General features: G+C 47.4%; 1 protein-coding gene across 1 annotated transcript in view; it reads right to left on the minus strand.

Moving 5' to 3' along the window:
- Nucleotides 1–16,539, minus strand: part of LOC106595813 (NT-3 growth factor receptor) — a 165,240-nt gene that overhangs the window by 136,418 nt on the left and 12,283 nt on the right. Inside the window, exon 2 of the mRNA XM_045708728.2 lies at nt 2,602–2,676. Within this exon, the coding sequence (XP_045564684.2) occupies nt 2,602–2,676 (75 nt within the window). The remainder of the gene's footprint in view (nt 1–2,601; nt 2,677–16,539) is intronic.

Below are 16,539 nucleotides of genomic sequence, written 5' to 3' on the forward strand. Positions count from 1 at the left end.
CCCCCTCTCTACCAGTCCCATAATGGACACATTCCCATGGCTAGCACCCTCTCTACCAGTCCCCATAATGGACACATTCCCATGGCTAGCACCCTCTCTACCAGTCCCCATAATGGACACATTCCCATGGCTAGCACCCTCTCTACCAGTCCCCATAATAGACACATTCCCATGGCTAGCCCCCTCTCTACCAGTCCCATAATGGACATATTCCCATGGCTAGCCCCCTCTCTACCAGTCCCATAATGGACACATTCCCATGGCTAGCCCCCTCTCTACCAGTCCCCATAATGAACACATTCCGATGGTTAGCCCCCTCTCTACCAGTCCCATAATGGACACATTCCCATGGCTAGCCCCCTCTCTACCAGTCCCATAATGGACACATTCCCATGGCTAGCCCCCTCTCTACCAGTCCCATAATGGAAACATTCCCATGGCTAGCCCCCTCTCTACCAGTCCCATAATGGACACATTCCCATGGCTAGCACCCTCTCTACCAGTCCCCATAATAGACACATTCCCATGGCTAGCCCCCTCTCTACCAGTCCCATAATGGACACATTCCCATGGCTAGCCCCCTCTCTACCAGTCCCATAATGGACACATTCCCATGGCTAGCCCCCTCTCTACCAGTCCCATAATGGACACATTCCCATGGCTAGCCCCCTCTCTACCAGTCCCATAATGGACACATTCCCATGGCTAGCCCCCTCTCTACCAGTCCCATAATGGACACATTCCCATGGCTAGCCCCCTCTCTACCAGTCCCATAATGGACACATTCCCATGGCTAGCACCCTCTCTACCAGTCCCATAATGGACATATTCCCATGGCTAGCCCCCTCTCTAACAGTCCCATAATGGACACATTCCCATGGCTAGCCCCCTCTCTACCAGTCCCATAATGGACACATTCCCATGGCTAGCCCCCTCTCTACCAGTCCCATAATGGACATATTCCCATGGCTAGCCCCCTCTCTACCAGTCCCATAATGGACACATTCCCATGGCTAGCCCCCTCTCTACCAGTCCCCATAATGGACACATTCCCATGGCTAGCACCCTCTCTACCAGTCCCCATAATGGACACATTCCCATGGCTAGCCCCCTCTCTACCAGTCCCATAATGGACACATTCCCATGGCTAGCCCCCTCTCTACCAGTCCCATAATGGACACATTCCCATGGCTAGCACCCTCTCTACCAGTCCCATAATGGACACATTCCCATGGCTAGCCCCCTCTCTACCAGTCCCATAATGGACACATTCCCATGGCTAGCCCCCTCTCTACCAGTCCCATAATGGACACATTCCCATGGCTAGCCCCCTCTCTACCAGTCCCATAATGGACACATTCCCATGGCTAGCCCCCTCTCTACCAGTCCCATAATGGACACATTCCCATGGCTAGCCCCCTCTCTACCAGTCCCATAATGGACACATTCCCATGGCTAGCCCCCTCTCTACCAGTCCCATAATGGACACATTCCCATGGCTAGCCCCCTCTCTACCAGTCCCATAATGGACACATTCCCATGGCTAGCCCCCTCTCTACCAGTCCCATAATGGACACATTCCCATGGCTAGCCCCCTCTCTACCAGTCCCATAATGGACACATTCCCATGGCTAGCCCCCTCTCTACCAGTCCCCATAATGAACACATTCCCATGGCTAGCACCCTCTCTACCAGTCCCATAATGGACACATTCCCATGGCTAGCCCCCTCTCTACCAGTCCCATAATGGACACATTCCCATGGCTAGCCCCCTCTCTACCAGTCCCATAAAGGACACATTCCCATGGCTAGCCCCCTCTCTACCAGTCCCCATAATGAACACATTCCCATGGCTAGCCCCCTCTCTAACAGTCCCATAATGGACACATTCCTATGGCTAGCACCCTCTCTACCAGTCCCCATAATGGACACATTCCCATGGCTAGCCCCCTCTCTACCAGTCCCATAATGGACACATTCCCATGACTAGCCCCCTCTCTACCAGTCCCATAATGAACACATTCCCATGGCTAGCCCCCTCTCTACCAGTCCCATAATGGACACATTCCCATGGCTAGCCCCCTCTCTACCAGTCCCATAATGGACACATTCCCATGGCTAGCCCCCTCGAGGTCTAGTTCTACGAGGTCTAGTTCTACGTTTGCAGCTAATATTCCCGTAGCTTAGCCTTTCTTAAAACAGCTGCCTGTGGATGTATTGCTAAACATAGGTCACAACTTCAAAAATCAAAAGTAGTGCACTATAAAGGGAATATGGTGCCATAGGGCTCTGGTCTAAAGTAGTGCACTATATAGGGAATATGGTGCCATAGGGCTCTGGTCTAAAGTAGTGCACTATATAGGGAATAGGGTGCCATAGGTTTCTGGTCTAAAGTAGTGCCCTATATAGGGTGCCATAGGTTTCTGGTCTAAAGTAGTGCACTATATAGGGAATAGGGTGCCATAGGGCTCTGGTCTAAAGTAGTGCACTATATAGGGTGCCATAGGGCTCTGGTCTAAAGTAGTGCCCTATATAGGGTGCCATAGGGCTCTGGTCTAAAGTAGTGCCCCTTGGGACGCTAGCCATTGTATCAACACTTACAGCCTCTGTAGTCCAGTGTACAGCTCCATGTCCACATCTCTCAGAGTCTGCAGTCCTTTCCAGTTCTCTATGTGTCTGAAACAAACAGAGTAACAAATCATTTTCATTCATCTATGGAGCAGCAGAAACAGGACAGCATCCGTCGTTATGGAGCAGCAGCCGTCGTTATGGAGCAGCAGAAACAGGGCAGCATCCGTCGTTATGGAGCAGCAGCCGTCGTTATGGAGCAGCAGAAACAGGGCAGCATCCGTCGTTATGGAGCAGCAGAAACAGGGCAGCATCCGTCGTTATGGAGCAGCAGCCGTCGTTATGGAGCAGCAGAAACAGGGCAGCATCCGTCGTTATGGAGCAGCAGCCGTCGTTATGGAGCAGCAGAAACAGGACAGCATCCGTCGTTATGGAGCAGCAGCCGTCGTTATGGAGCAGCAGAAACAGGGCAGCATCCGTCGTTATGGAGCAGCAGCCGTCGTTATGGAGCAGCAGCCGTCGTTATGGAGCAGCAGCCGTCGTTATGGAGCAGCAGCTGTCATTATGGAGCAGCAGAAACAGGACAGCATCCGTCGTTATGGAGCAGCAGCCATCGTTATGGAGCAGCAGCCATCGTTATGGAGCAGCAGTCGTTATGGAGCAGCCGTCGTTATGGAGCAGCAGTAACAGGACAGCAGCCGTTGTTATGGAGCAGCAGCCGTCGTTATGGAGCAGCAGTCGTTATGGAGCAGCCGTCGTTATGGAGCAGCAGTAACAGGACAGCAGCCGTCATTATGGAGCAGCAGCCGTCGTTATGGAGCAGCAGCCGTCGTTATGGAGCAGCAGCCGTCGTTATGGAGCAGCAGTCGTCGTTATGGAGCAGCAGCCGTCGTTATGGAGCAGCAGCCGTCGTTATGGAGCAGCAGCCGTCGTTATGGAGCAGCAGCCGTCGTTATGGAGCAGCAGTAGCTGCTTAAGCAAAAGTTTTTTAATCCATATTCATTTAAATTTAAATTATGTGACACAGCTGTTATTCTGTTGGATACTGAAAGATGCACTAGAGAGGAGAGAGAGAGAGACGAGATGCTCAAATTCACTAGTGCAAAATGTCAATTGGCTATATTAAAGCTGTTTAATTTGATTCTGAGTGTAGGTTATTTCCCTGACATCTGGAATCAAAGACTCATAACCCCAATCTTTAAGAACGGAGACAAATTTGACCCTAACAATTACAGAGGCATTTGTGTGGACAGTAACCTGGGGAAGGTTTTCTGTAGTATCATCAATGTAAGAGTTCTAAACTTCCTTAATAAGCACAATGTCTTGAGTAAAAGCCAAATTTAATTAATACCAAAACATCACACGACCGATCGTATTTACACCCTAAACACCCTGATAGATAAACATGTCCCCCAAAATAATACCGAATATATATATATACGCTTGCTTTATCGACCTCCTTAAAGCATTTGATTCTATTTGGCATACAGGACTGTTCTACAAAGGTATTGAAAGTGGTGTAGGGGGTAAAACATATGACATAATTAAATCAAAACATACTGGCAATATGTGAAGCATCAAAACTGGCAAGAAAATAACAGAATTCTTTAACCAGGGGCGGATCCTTTCGCCAGGGTTGCAATCTGAGCCCTGCAATCTTCAATATTTACATCATGGAATTGGCCACTATTCTAGAAAAATCCTCAGCTCCTGGTGTTAGTCTCCACAGTTCAGGGGTTAAATGCCTACTCTTCGCAGATGACCTATGCCTGCTGTCACCCACAGCACATGGCCTACAGCAGAGCCTGGACCTGCTAGAGCAGTACTGCCAGACCTGGGCCCTGGCAGTAAACCCCCACAGCACATGGCCTACAGCAGAGCCTGGACCTGCTAGAGCAGTACTGCCAGACCTGGGCCCTGGCAGTAAACCCCCACAGCACATGGCCTACAGCAGAGCCTGGACCTGCTAGAGCAGTACTGCCAGACCTGGGCCCTGGCAGTAAACCCCCACAGCACATGGCCTACAGCAGAGCCTGGACCTGCTAGAGCAGTACTGCCAGACCTGGGCCCTGGCAGTAAACCCCCACAGCACCTGGCCTACAGCAGAGCCTGGACCTGCTAGAGCAGTACTGCCAGACCTGGGCCCTGGCAGTAAACCCCACAGCACATGGCCTACAGCAGAGCCTGGACCTGCTAGAGCAGTACTGCCAGACCTGGCCCTGGCAGTAAACCCCCACAGCACCTAGCCTACAGCAGAGCCTGGACCTGCTAGAGCAGTACTGCCAGACCTGGGCCCTGGCAGTAAACCCCACAGCACATGGCCTACAGCAGAGCCTGGACCTGCTAGAGCAGTACTGCCAGACCTGGCCCTGGCAGTAAACCCCCGCAGCACATGGCCTGCAGCAGAGCCTGGACCTGCTAGAGCAGTACTGCCAGACCTGGGCCCTGGCAGTAAACCCCAAAAAGACTAAAATAATGATTTTCCAGAGAAGATCCAGATCTCAGGGCATTAGACCAAAAGATATAGAGTACTATACACACTACAATTACTGAGGTTGAAATATATATAGTACTGTACACACTACAATTACTGAGGTTTAAATATGTAGAGTACTGTACACACTACAATTACTGAGGTTTAAATATATATAGTACTGTACACACTACAATTACTGAGGTTTAAATATGTAGAGTACTGTACACACTACAATTACTGAGGTTTAAATATGTAGAGTACTGTAAACATTACAATTACTGAGGTTTAAATATGTAGAGTACTGTACACACTACAATTACTGAGGTTTAAATATGTAGAGTACTGTAAACATTACAATTACTGAGGTTTAAATATGTAGAGTACTGTACACACTACAATTACTGAGGTTTAAATATGTAGAGTACTGTAAACATTACAATTACTGAGGTTTAAATATGTAGAGTACTGCACACAATACAATTACTGAGGTTTAAATAATAAGCTAAACTGGACACCTTAATGATGCAGTGAATTAGCTGAGAAAGTATGCAGGGCATTCTACGCCATTAAAAAACGAATTCAATACCTACTAAAATTGGGTTTTAACTAATTGAATGTGTCATTGAATAAATTATACTAGTGGTAATGGTAGTAGAGATATTAGAGGTATAAATGATACTAGTGGTAATGGTAGTAGAGATATTAGAGGTATTAATACTACTAGTGGTAATGGTAGTAGAGATATTAGAGGTATAAATACTACTAGTGGTAATGGTGGTAGAGATATTAGAGGTATAAATACTACTAGTGGTAATGGTGGTAGTAGAGATATTAGAGGTATAAATACTACTAGTGGTAATGGTGGTAGAGATATTAGAGGTATAAATGATACTAGTGGTAATGGTGGTAGAGATATTAGAGCTATAAATGATACTAGTGGTAATGGTGGTAGTAGAGATATTAGAGGTATAAATACTACTAGTGGTAATGGTGGTAGTAGAGATATTAGAGGTATAAATACTACTAGTGGTAATGGTGGTAGAGATATTAGAGGTATAAATACTACTAGTGGTAATGGTGGTAGAGATATTAGAGGTATAAATGATACTAGTGGTAATGGTGGTAGAGATATTAGAGGTATAAATACTACTAGTGGTAATGGTAGAGATATATATATCTTATATATATAAGTCGTGCTATAAATTCTCAGACAACCCAAAGATTCCTTGATGCCCTTCCAGACTCCCTCTGCCTGCCCAAGGACGTCAGAGGACAAAAATCAGTTAACCACCTAACTGAGGAACTCAATTTAACTTTGCGCAATACCCTAGATGCAGTTGCACCCCTAAAAACGAAAAACATCTGTCATAAGAAACTAGCTCCCTGGTATACAGAAAATACACGAGCTCTGAAGCAAGCTTCCAGAAAATTGGAACGGAAATGGCGCCACACCAAACTGGAAGTCTTCCGACTATCTTGGAAAGACAGTACCGTGCAGTATCGAAGAGCCCTCACTGCTGCTCGATCATCCTATTTTTCCAACTTAATTGAGGAAAATAAGAACAATCCGAAATTTATTTTTGATACTGTCACAAAGCTAACTAAAAAGTAGCATTCCCCAAGAGAGGATGGCTCTCACTTCAGCAGTAATAAATTCATGAACTTCTTTGAGGAAAAGATCATTATCATTAGAAAGCAAATTACGGACTCCTCTTTCAATCTGCGTATTTCTCCAAAGCTCCGTTGTCCTGAGTCTGCACAACTCTGCCAGGACCTAGGATCAAGGGAGATACTAAAGTGTTTTAGTACTATATCTCTTGACACAATGATGAAAATAATCATGGCCTCTAAACCTTCAAGCTGCATACTGGACCCTATTCCAACTAAACTACTGAAAGAGCTGCTTCCTGTGCTTGGCCCTCCTATGTTGAACATAATAAACGGCTCTCTATCCACCGGATGTGTACCAAGCTCACTAAAAGTGGCAGTAATAAAGCCTCTCTTGAAAAAGCCGAATCTTGATCCAGAAATTATAAAAAACTATCGGCCTATATCGAATCTTCCATTCCTCTCAAAAAAAATTGAAAAAGCTGTTGCGCAGCAACTCACTGCCTTCCTGAAGACAAACAATGTATACGAAACGCTTCAGTCTGGTTTTAGACCCCATCATAGCACTGAGACTGCACTTGTGAAGGTGGTAAATTACCTTTTAATGGCGTCAGACTGAGGCTCTGCATCTGTCCTCGTGCTCCTAGATCTTAGTGCCGCTTTTGATACCATCGATCGCCACATTCTTTTGGAGAGATTGGAAACCCAAATTGGTCTGCATGGACAAGTTCTGGACTGGTTTAGGTCTTATCTGTCAGAAAGATATCAGTTTGTCTCTGTGAATGGTTTGTCCTCTGACAAATCAACTGTAAATTTCGGTGTTCCTCAAGGTTCCGTTTCAGGACCACTATTGTTTTCACTATATATTTTACCTCTTGGTGATGTCATTTGAAAACATAATGTTAAATTTCACTGCTATGCGGACGACACACAGCTGTACATTTCAATGAAACATGGTGAAGCCCCAAAATTGCCCTCGCTAGAAGCCTGTGTTTCAGACATAAAGCAAGTGGATGGCTGCAAACGTTCTACTTTTAAACTCGGACAAAACAGAGATGCTTGTTCTAGGTCCCAAGAAACAAAGAGATCTTCTGTTGAATCTGACAATTAACCTTGATGGTTGTACAGTCGTCTCAAATAAAACTGTGAAGGACCTAGGCGTTACTCCGGACCCTGATCTCTCTTTTGAAGAACATATCAAGACTGTTTCAAGGACAGCTTTTTTCCATCTACGTAACATTGCAAAAATCTGAAACTTTCTGTCCACAAATGATGCAGAAAAATTAATCCATGCTTTTGTCACTTCTAGGTTAGACTACTGCAATGCTCTACTTTCCGGCTACCCGGATAAAGCACTAAACAAACTTTAGTTAGTGCTAAATACGGCTGCTAGAATCCTGACTAGAACCAAAAATTGTGATCATATTACTCCAGTGCTAGCCTCCCTACACTGGCTTCCTGTTAAGGCAAGGGCTGATTTCAAGGTTTTACTGCTAACCTACAAAGCATTACATGGGCTTGCTCCTACCTATCTTTCCGATTTGGTCCTGCCGTACATACCTACACGTACGCTACGGTCACAAGACGCAGGCCTCCTAATTGTCCCTAGAATTTCTAAGCAAACGGCTGGAGGTAGGGCTTTCTCCTATAGAGCTCCATTTTTATGGAATGGTCTGCCTACCAATGTGAGAGACGCAGACTCTGTCTCGACCTTTAAGTCTTTACTGAAGACTCATCAGGGGTGCGAAAGGTGAACGGAAAGGCTGTCCTCACACACATCCCTGTGACTTTATGTTGCTGTCCTCACACACACACACAAACACAGCCTCTCTACAGCCAATGAACTAAACAAATTCTTCACCCGCTTTGAAAAAGGGGTCGCCCCCACTCCCCTGGCCTGTCTGGAGGAGGGTGTCATGGCAACCAAGAGCACGCTTGTCATCGATGAGGAAGTCAAAAGCGCTGAGGCACGAAAGAGCCCGGGGCCTGATAACATCAGTGGTCGTGTCTTGAAACCCTGTTCAGCTGAGAGGTGTCTTCTGCTCTCTGTTTCAGCGGTCCCTGGATACATTGGAAATTACATCTTTATGGAAAACAAATCTATTGTTGTACCTTGTCCCAAAAAAAACTCTCATCCGTCTGCATCAAATGATTACAGACCTGTCGCTATGACCTCTCTCTTGATTAAATCTCTTGAAAAGATCATCAAGGCATATATCATCAACACCCTCTTTATTGACCCCCTTCAATTTGCATACATCATCAACACCCTCTTTATTGACCCCCTCCAATTTGCATACATCATCAACACCCCCTTATTGACCCCCTTCAATTTGCATACATCATCAACACCCCCTTATTGACCCCCTCCAATTTGCATACATCATCAACACCCCCTTATTGACCCCCTCCAATTTGCATACATCATCAACACCCCCTTATTGACCCCCTCCAATTTGCATACACCATCAACACCCTCTTTATTGACCCCCTCCAATTTGCATACATCATCAACACCCTCTTTATTGACCCCCTCCAATTTGCATACATCATCAACACCCCCTTATTGACCCCCTCCAATTTGCATACACCATCAACACCCTCTTTATTGACCCCCTCCAATTTGCATACATCATCAACACCCCCTTATTGACCCCCTCAAATTTGCATACATTATCAACACCCTCTTTATTGACCCCCTCCAATTTGCATACATCATCAACACCCCCTAATTGACCCCCTCCAATTTGCATACATCATCAACACCCCCTTATTGACCCCCTCCAATTTGCATACCGGTCAGAGAGATGGACAGATGATGCCATCCTTTTGATCTACATCTGGTGAACATGCATCTGGAGGGCAGTAAACCCCATGGAGGGCAGTAAACCCCCATGGAGGGCAGTAAACCCCCATGGAGGGCAGTAAACCCCATGGAGGGCAGTAAACCCCATGGAGGGCAGTAAACCCCATGGAGGGCAGTAAACCCATGGAGGGCAGTAAACCCCATGGAGGGCAGTAAACCCCATGGAGGGCAGTAAACCCCATGGAGGGCAGTAAACCCCCATGGAGGGCAGTAAACCCCCATGGAGGGCAGTAAACCCCATGGAGGGCAGTAAACCCCATGGAGGGCAGTAAACCCCATGGAGGGCAGTAAACCCCCATGGAGGGCAGTAAACCCCCATGGAGGGCAGTAAACCCCCATGGAGGGCAGTAAACCCCATGGAGGGCAGTAAACCCCCATGGAGGGCAGTAAACCCCCATGGAGGGCAGTAAACCCCCATGGAGGGCAGTAAACCCCATGGAGGGCAGTAAACCCCATGGAGGGCAGTAAACCCCATGGAGGGCAGTAAACCCCCATGGAGGGCAGTAAACCCCATGGAGGGCAGTAAACCCCATGGAGGGCAGTAAACCCCATGGAGGGCAGTAAACCCCCATGGAGGGCAGTAAACCCCCATGGAGGGCAGTAAACCCATGGAGGGCAGTAAACCCATGGAGGGCAGTAAACCCATGGAGGGCAGTAAACCCCATGGAGGGCAGTAAACCCATGGAGGGCAGTAAACCCCATGGAGGGCAGTAAACCCCATGGAGGGCAGTAAACCCCATGGAGGGCAGTAAACCCCCATGGAGGGCAGTAAACCCCCATGGAGGGCAGTAAACCCCCATGGAGGGCAGTAAACCCCCATGGAGGGCAGTAAACCCCATGGAGGGCAGTAAACCCCATGGAGGGCAGTAAACCCCCATGGAGGGCAGTAAACCCCATGGAGGGCAGTAAACCCCATGGAGGGCAGTAAACCCCATGGAGGGCAGTAAACCCCATGGAGGGCAGTAAACCCCCATGGAGGGCAGTAAACCCCATGGAGGGCAGTAAACCCCATGGAGGGCAGTAAACCCCATGGAGGGCAGTAAACCCATGGAGGGCAGTAAACCCCATGGAGGGCAGTAAACCCCATGGAGGGCAGTAAACCCCATGGAGGGCAGTAAACCCCATGGAGGGCAGTAAACCCCACAGTATCAGGTGGAACCCCCACAGGGCCGTGTTCTAACACCAGTACTATATCAGGTGGAACCCCACAGGGCAGTGTTCTATCACCAGTACTATATCAGGTGGAACCCCACAGGGCCGTGTTCTAACACCAGTACTATATCAGGTGGAACCCCACAGGGCAGTGTTCTATCACCAGTACTATATCAGGTGGAACCCCACAGGGCAGTGTTCTATCACCAGTACTATATCAGGTGGAACCCCACAGGGTGTTCTATCACCAGTACTATATCAGGTGGAACCCCACAGGGCAGTGTTCTATCACCAGTACTATATCAGGTGGAACCCCACAGGGTGTTCTATCACCAGTACTATATCAGGTGGAACCCCACAAGGTGTTCTATCACCAGTACTATATCAGGTGGAACCCCACAGGGTGTTCTATCACCAGTACTATACGTACTATATCAGGTGGAACCCCACAGGGCAGTGTTCTATCACCAGTACTATATCAGGTGGAACCCCACAGGGCAGTGTTCTATCACCAGTACTATACGTACTATATCAGGTGGAACCCCACAGGGTAGAGTTCTATCACCAGTACTATATCAGGTGGAACCCCACAGGGTAGAGTTCTATCACCAGTACTATATCAGGTGGAACCCCACAGGGTAGAGTTCTATCACCAGTACTATATCAGGTGGAACCCCACAGGGCCGTGTTCTAGCACCAGTACTATACGTACTATATCAGGTGGAACCCCACAGGGCAGTGGAACCCCACAGGGCCGTGTTCTATCACCAGACAGCTGCCAGTGCCGGGTTCCCAGGGAACCACCTGATCGATACTGCATTGGGTCAGTCTTCTCGAAGGGGATGAGACGGAGCACGGAGCCGACTCTGAATGACTCTCACCCCATCTAAATACATCAAAAACAAGGGATCTGGTGTTTGACTTTTACATTTACATTTACAGATGCTCTTATCCAGAGCGACTTACAAATTGGTGCATTCACCTTATGATATCCAGTGGAACAACCACTTTACAATAGTACATCTATATCTTTTTTTGGGGGGGGGGTTAGAAGGATTACTTTATCCTATCCCAGGTATTCCTTAAAGAGGTGGGGTTTCAGGTGTCTCCGGAAGGTGGTGATTGACTCCGCTGTCCTGGCGTCGTGAGGGAGCTTGTTCCACCATTGGGGTGCCAGAGCAGCGAACAGTTTTGAATGGGCTGAGCGGGAACTGTGCTTTTGAAGGAACTACCATGCACACACCATCACTGATAAAAAGGTGAGCCCATTGACATAGTGGAGGAGTACAAATACCTTGGGCTAGTCATTGACAACAAGCTGTCTTGGGATCAGTGTACTGACGCTATTTTCAATAGCCCCCTTTTTCCCCCCAATTTTCGCCTAAAATGACGTACCCAAATCTAACTGCCTGTAGCTCAGGCCCTGAAGCAAGGATATGCATGTTATTGGTACCATTTGAAAGGAAAGACTTTGAAGTTTATGGAAATGTGAAATTAATGTAGGAGAATATAACACAATAGATCTGGTAGAAGAAAATACAAAGAAAAAAAACCAACCGGTCTTTTTCTACCACCGTATTTGAAATGCAAGAGAAAGGTAATAGTTATAGCCACCAGTCTGGTTGTAATTCCGATAGTGTCCACAAGAGGGCAGCAGTGTGTGTGCAAAGTTTCAGATGGATAACTTGAAGTATGAGTGAACTACATGACATTTAGTGTGAAGTCACCCAGGTACATTTGGGCAAATCGTGAAGGAGACATTTGCATTCATATAACATTTTTTCTGCAAGAATATCGTCAAATCTGTATACTTGGACTTTGATTTAGTTTTCCAAGTATTAGTAGCCATATTATAAATTCAACATTTGCAAAACAACCAGTTTTTATAACTTCATAGCTCTGAATATCCTTATAATTTTTTGTCCAAAAGGAAAAGACATGCTGTCGTACAAGGTTAGTAGCTACATTTTACGACATATACATGGTTTCCGGATACTCCCGTAAAGCCCAGCTCATTGGCTATCTAGCTAGCTTTCTTTGACCCCTATTGGTGCTTATTTGACAAAGATACAGTTGTTCAAGTGAAGACCGCCCGCGTCATCGGCGTGCCATAAAGGCGTCGCTCTCTGACCAAATATGGTGTCCTATAGGATATACTACACCCCTAATGATATAGTGAAGTCTGGTTACCTTCTAGGATCTCTGAGGAATAGATACGAACGTGATTTGACTCGTTGAACCAACGTTTAGGGTGAGATTTTCACAGAGTGGAAATACAAAATCGATCGTGCATGCTATATGGACCTTTTTAGGATATGAAAAAATGAATTTTATCCAACAAAACGACCCTTCATGTTATCTCTGGGACCCTTTGGATGATAAATCGGAGCAAGATTTCAGAATGTAAGTACACATTTCACCTTCAGAGGTGAATTTATCAAACCTATCGCAGTGAAAAAAAAGTTAGGAGCTCTCCTCAAACAATAGCATGGCATTTTTCCGCAGTAATAGCTACTGTAAATCAGACAGTGCAGTTACATTAACAAGAATTTAAGCTTTCAGCCGACATAAGACACTTATATGTACCGACATTTGTTGTTTCTCTAAAATCTGCAATCTTGACATAACACACTGCATGATTTACAACTGTCCCGTTGACAGGACGCCGATCCTTAATTAACAAAGGCCAACAGAGACTGTATTTCCTACGGAAACTGCACTTTCTTACTGTTGATCTAACCATCACGGTTCTCTTTTATAAATCACGGGACAGCAATAGCAAGAACGGTCAGCTCTCTACCTGGGCAGAGCCCTCCACCTCTCTACCTGGGCAGAGCCCTCCACCTCTCTACCTGGGCAGAGCCCTCCACCTCTCTACCTGGGCAGAGCCCTCCACCTCTCTACCTGGGCAGAGCCCTCCACCTCTCTACCTGGGCAGAGCCCTCCACCTCTCTACCTGGGCAGAGCCCTCCACCTCTCTACCTGGGCAGAGCCCTCCATCTCTCTGCCTTTATGTTGCTAGCATAGCCCTCAATCTCTCTACCTTTATGTTGCTAGCGTAGCCATCCATCTCTCTACCTTTATGTTGCTAGCGTAGCCTTCACATCCCTCTGCCTTTATGTTGCAAGCATAGCCTTCCCATCTCTCTACCTTTATGTTGCTAGCGTAGCCTTCACATCCCTCTGCCTTTATGTTGCTAGCGTAGCCTTCCCATCTCTCTGCCTTGATGTTGCTAGCGTAGCCTTCCCATCTCTCTACCTTTATGTTGCTAGCGTAGCCTTCACATCCCTCTGCCTTTATGTTGCTAGCGTAGCCTTCCCATCTCTCTACCTTTATGTTGCTAGCGTAGCCTTCCATCTCTCTGCCTTTATGTTGCTAGCGTAGCCTTCACATCCCTCTGCCTTTATGTTGCTAGCGTAGCCTTCCCATCCCTCTGCCTTTATGTTGCTAGCGTAGCCTTCACATCCCTCTGCCTTTATGTTGCTAGCGTAGCCTTCCCATCTGTAACGGTTGTCTTCTGTGGAAATGGACCAAGGTGCAGCAGGTTGCGTGTTCATCATGATAATTTATTAAATAAACGTGAACACGGGAAAACCAACAAACAAAAGAGAACGACAGACCGACAGTTTTACAGGCTAAGTACTTACATACAGCAGTGCAAAAACAACTACCCACAAAACCAAGTGACAAACATACTCCTACATATATGACTCCCAATCAGGAACAACGATCCCCAGCTGTTCCTGATCAGGAGTCACAAGACCAACACAGAACACAAGACTGCCACGTCCTGACCCCAAAACTACAACAACAGCTCCATCTGCTGGTCAGGACGTGACACCATCCCTCTGCCTTTATGTTGCTAGCGTAGCCTTCCCATCCCTCTGCCTTTATGTTGCTAGCGTAGCCTTCCCATCCCTCTGCCTTTATGTTGCTAGCGTAGCCTTCACATCCCTCTGCCTTTATGTTGCTAGCGTAGCCTTCAGGTCCCTCTGCCTTTATGTTGCTAGCGTAGCCTTCACATCCCTCTGCCTTTATGTTGCTAGCGTAGCCTTCCCATCCCTCTGCCTTTATGTTGCTAGCGTAGCCTTCCCATCTCTCTGCCTTTATGTTGCTAGCGTAGCCTTCACATCCCTCTGCCTTTATGTTGCTAGCGTAGCCTTCCCATCTCTCTGCCTTTATGTTGCTAGCGTAGCCTTCCCATCTCTCTGCCTTTATGTTGCTAGCGTAGCCTTCCCATCTCTCTGCCTTTATGTTGCTAGCGTAGCCTTCCCATCCCTCTGCCTTTATGTTGCTAGCGTAGCCTTCACATCCCTCTGCCTTTATGTTGCTAGCGTAGCCTTCACATCACTCTGCCTTTATGTTGCTAGCGTAGCCTTCACATCCCTCTGCCTTTATGTTGCTAGCGTAGCCTTCACATCCCTCTGCCTTTATGTTGCTAGCGTAGCCTTCCCATCTCTCTGCCTTTATGTTGCTAGCGTAGCCTTCCCATCTCTCTGCCTTTATGTTGCTAGCGTAGCCTTCCCATCTCTCTGACTTTATGTTGCTAGCGTAGCCTTCCCATCTCTCTACCTTTATGTTGCTAGCGTAGCCTTCAGGTCCCTCTGCCTTTATGTTGCTAGCGTAGCCTTCCCATCCCTCTGCCTTTATGTTGCTAGCGTAGCCTTCACATCCCTCTGCCTTTATGTTGCTAGCGTAGCCTTCACATCCCTCTGCCTTTATGTTGCTAGCGTAGCCTTCCCATCCCTCTGCCTTTACGTTGCTAGCGTAGCCTTCAGGTCCCTCTGCCTTTATGTTGCTAGCGTAGCCTTCACATCCCTCTGGCTTTATGTTGCTAGCGTAGCCTTCACATCCCTCTGCCTTTATGTTGCTAGCGTAGCCTTCACATCCCTCTGCCTTTATGTTGCTAGCGTAGCCTTCACATCCCTCTGCCTTTATGTTGCTAGCGTAGCCTTCCCATCCCTCTGCCTTTATGTTGCTAGCGTAGCCTTCCCATCTCTCTGCCTTTATGTTGCTAGCGTAGCCTTCCCATCTCTCTGACTTTATGTTGCTAGCGTAGCCTTCCCATCTCTCTGCCTTTATGTTGCTAGCGTAGCCTTCCCATCTCTCTGCCTTTATGTTGCTAGCGTAGCCTTCCCATCCCTCTGCCTTTATGTTGCTAGCGTAGCCTTCAGGTCCCTCTGCCTTTATGTTGCTAGCGTAGCCTTCACATCCCTCTGCCTTTATGTTGCTAGCGTAGCCTTCCCATCTCTCTGCCTTTATGTTGCTAGCGTAGCCTTCCCATCTCTCTGACTTTATGTTGCTAGCGTAGCCTTCCCATCTCTCTACCTTTATGTTGCTAGCGTAGCCTTCAGGTCCCTCTGCCTTTATGTTGCTAGCGTAGCCTTCAGGTCCCTCTGCCTTTATGTTGCTAGCGTAGCCTTCACATCCCTCTGGCTTTATGTTGCTAGCGTAGCCTTCACATCACTCTGCCTTTATGTTGCTAGCGTAGCCTTCACATCCCTCTGCCTTTATGTTGCTAGCGTAGCCTTCACATCCCTCTGCCTTTATGTTGCTAGCGTAGCCTTCACATCCCTCTGCCTTTATGTTGCTAGCGTAGCCTTCCCATCCCTCTGCCTTTATGTTGCTAGCGTAGCCTTCCCATCTCTCTGCCTTTATGTTGCTAGCGTAGCCTTCCCATCTCTCTGCCTTTATGTTGCTAGCGTAGCCTTCCCATCTCTCTGACTTTATGTTGCTAGCGTAGCCTTCCCATCTCTCTACCTTTATGTTGCTAGCGTAGCCTTCAGGTCCCTCTGCCTTTATGTTGCTAGCGTAGCCTTCCCATCCCTCTGCCTTTATGTTGCTAGCGTAGCCTTCACATCCCTCTGCC

Source organism: Salmo salar, chromosome 26 (genome assembly GCF_965601325.2).
Source record: "Salmo salar chromosome 26, fSalSal1, whole genome shotgun sequence".
Classification (NCBI taxonomy): domain Eukaryota; kingdom Metazoa; phylum Chordata; class Actinopteri; order Salmoniformes; family Salmonidae; genus Salmo; species Salmo salar.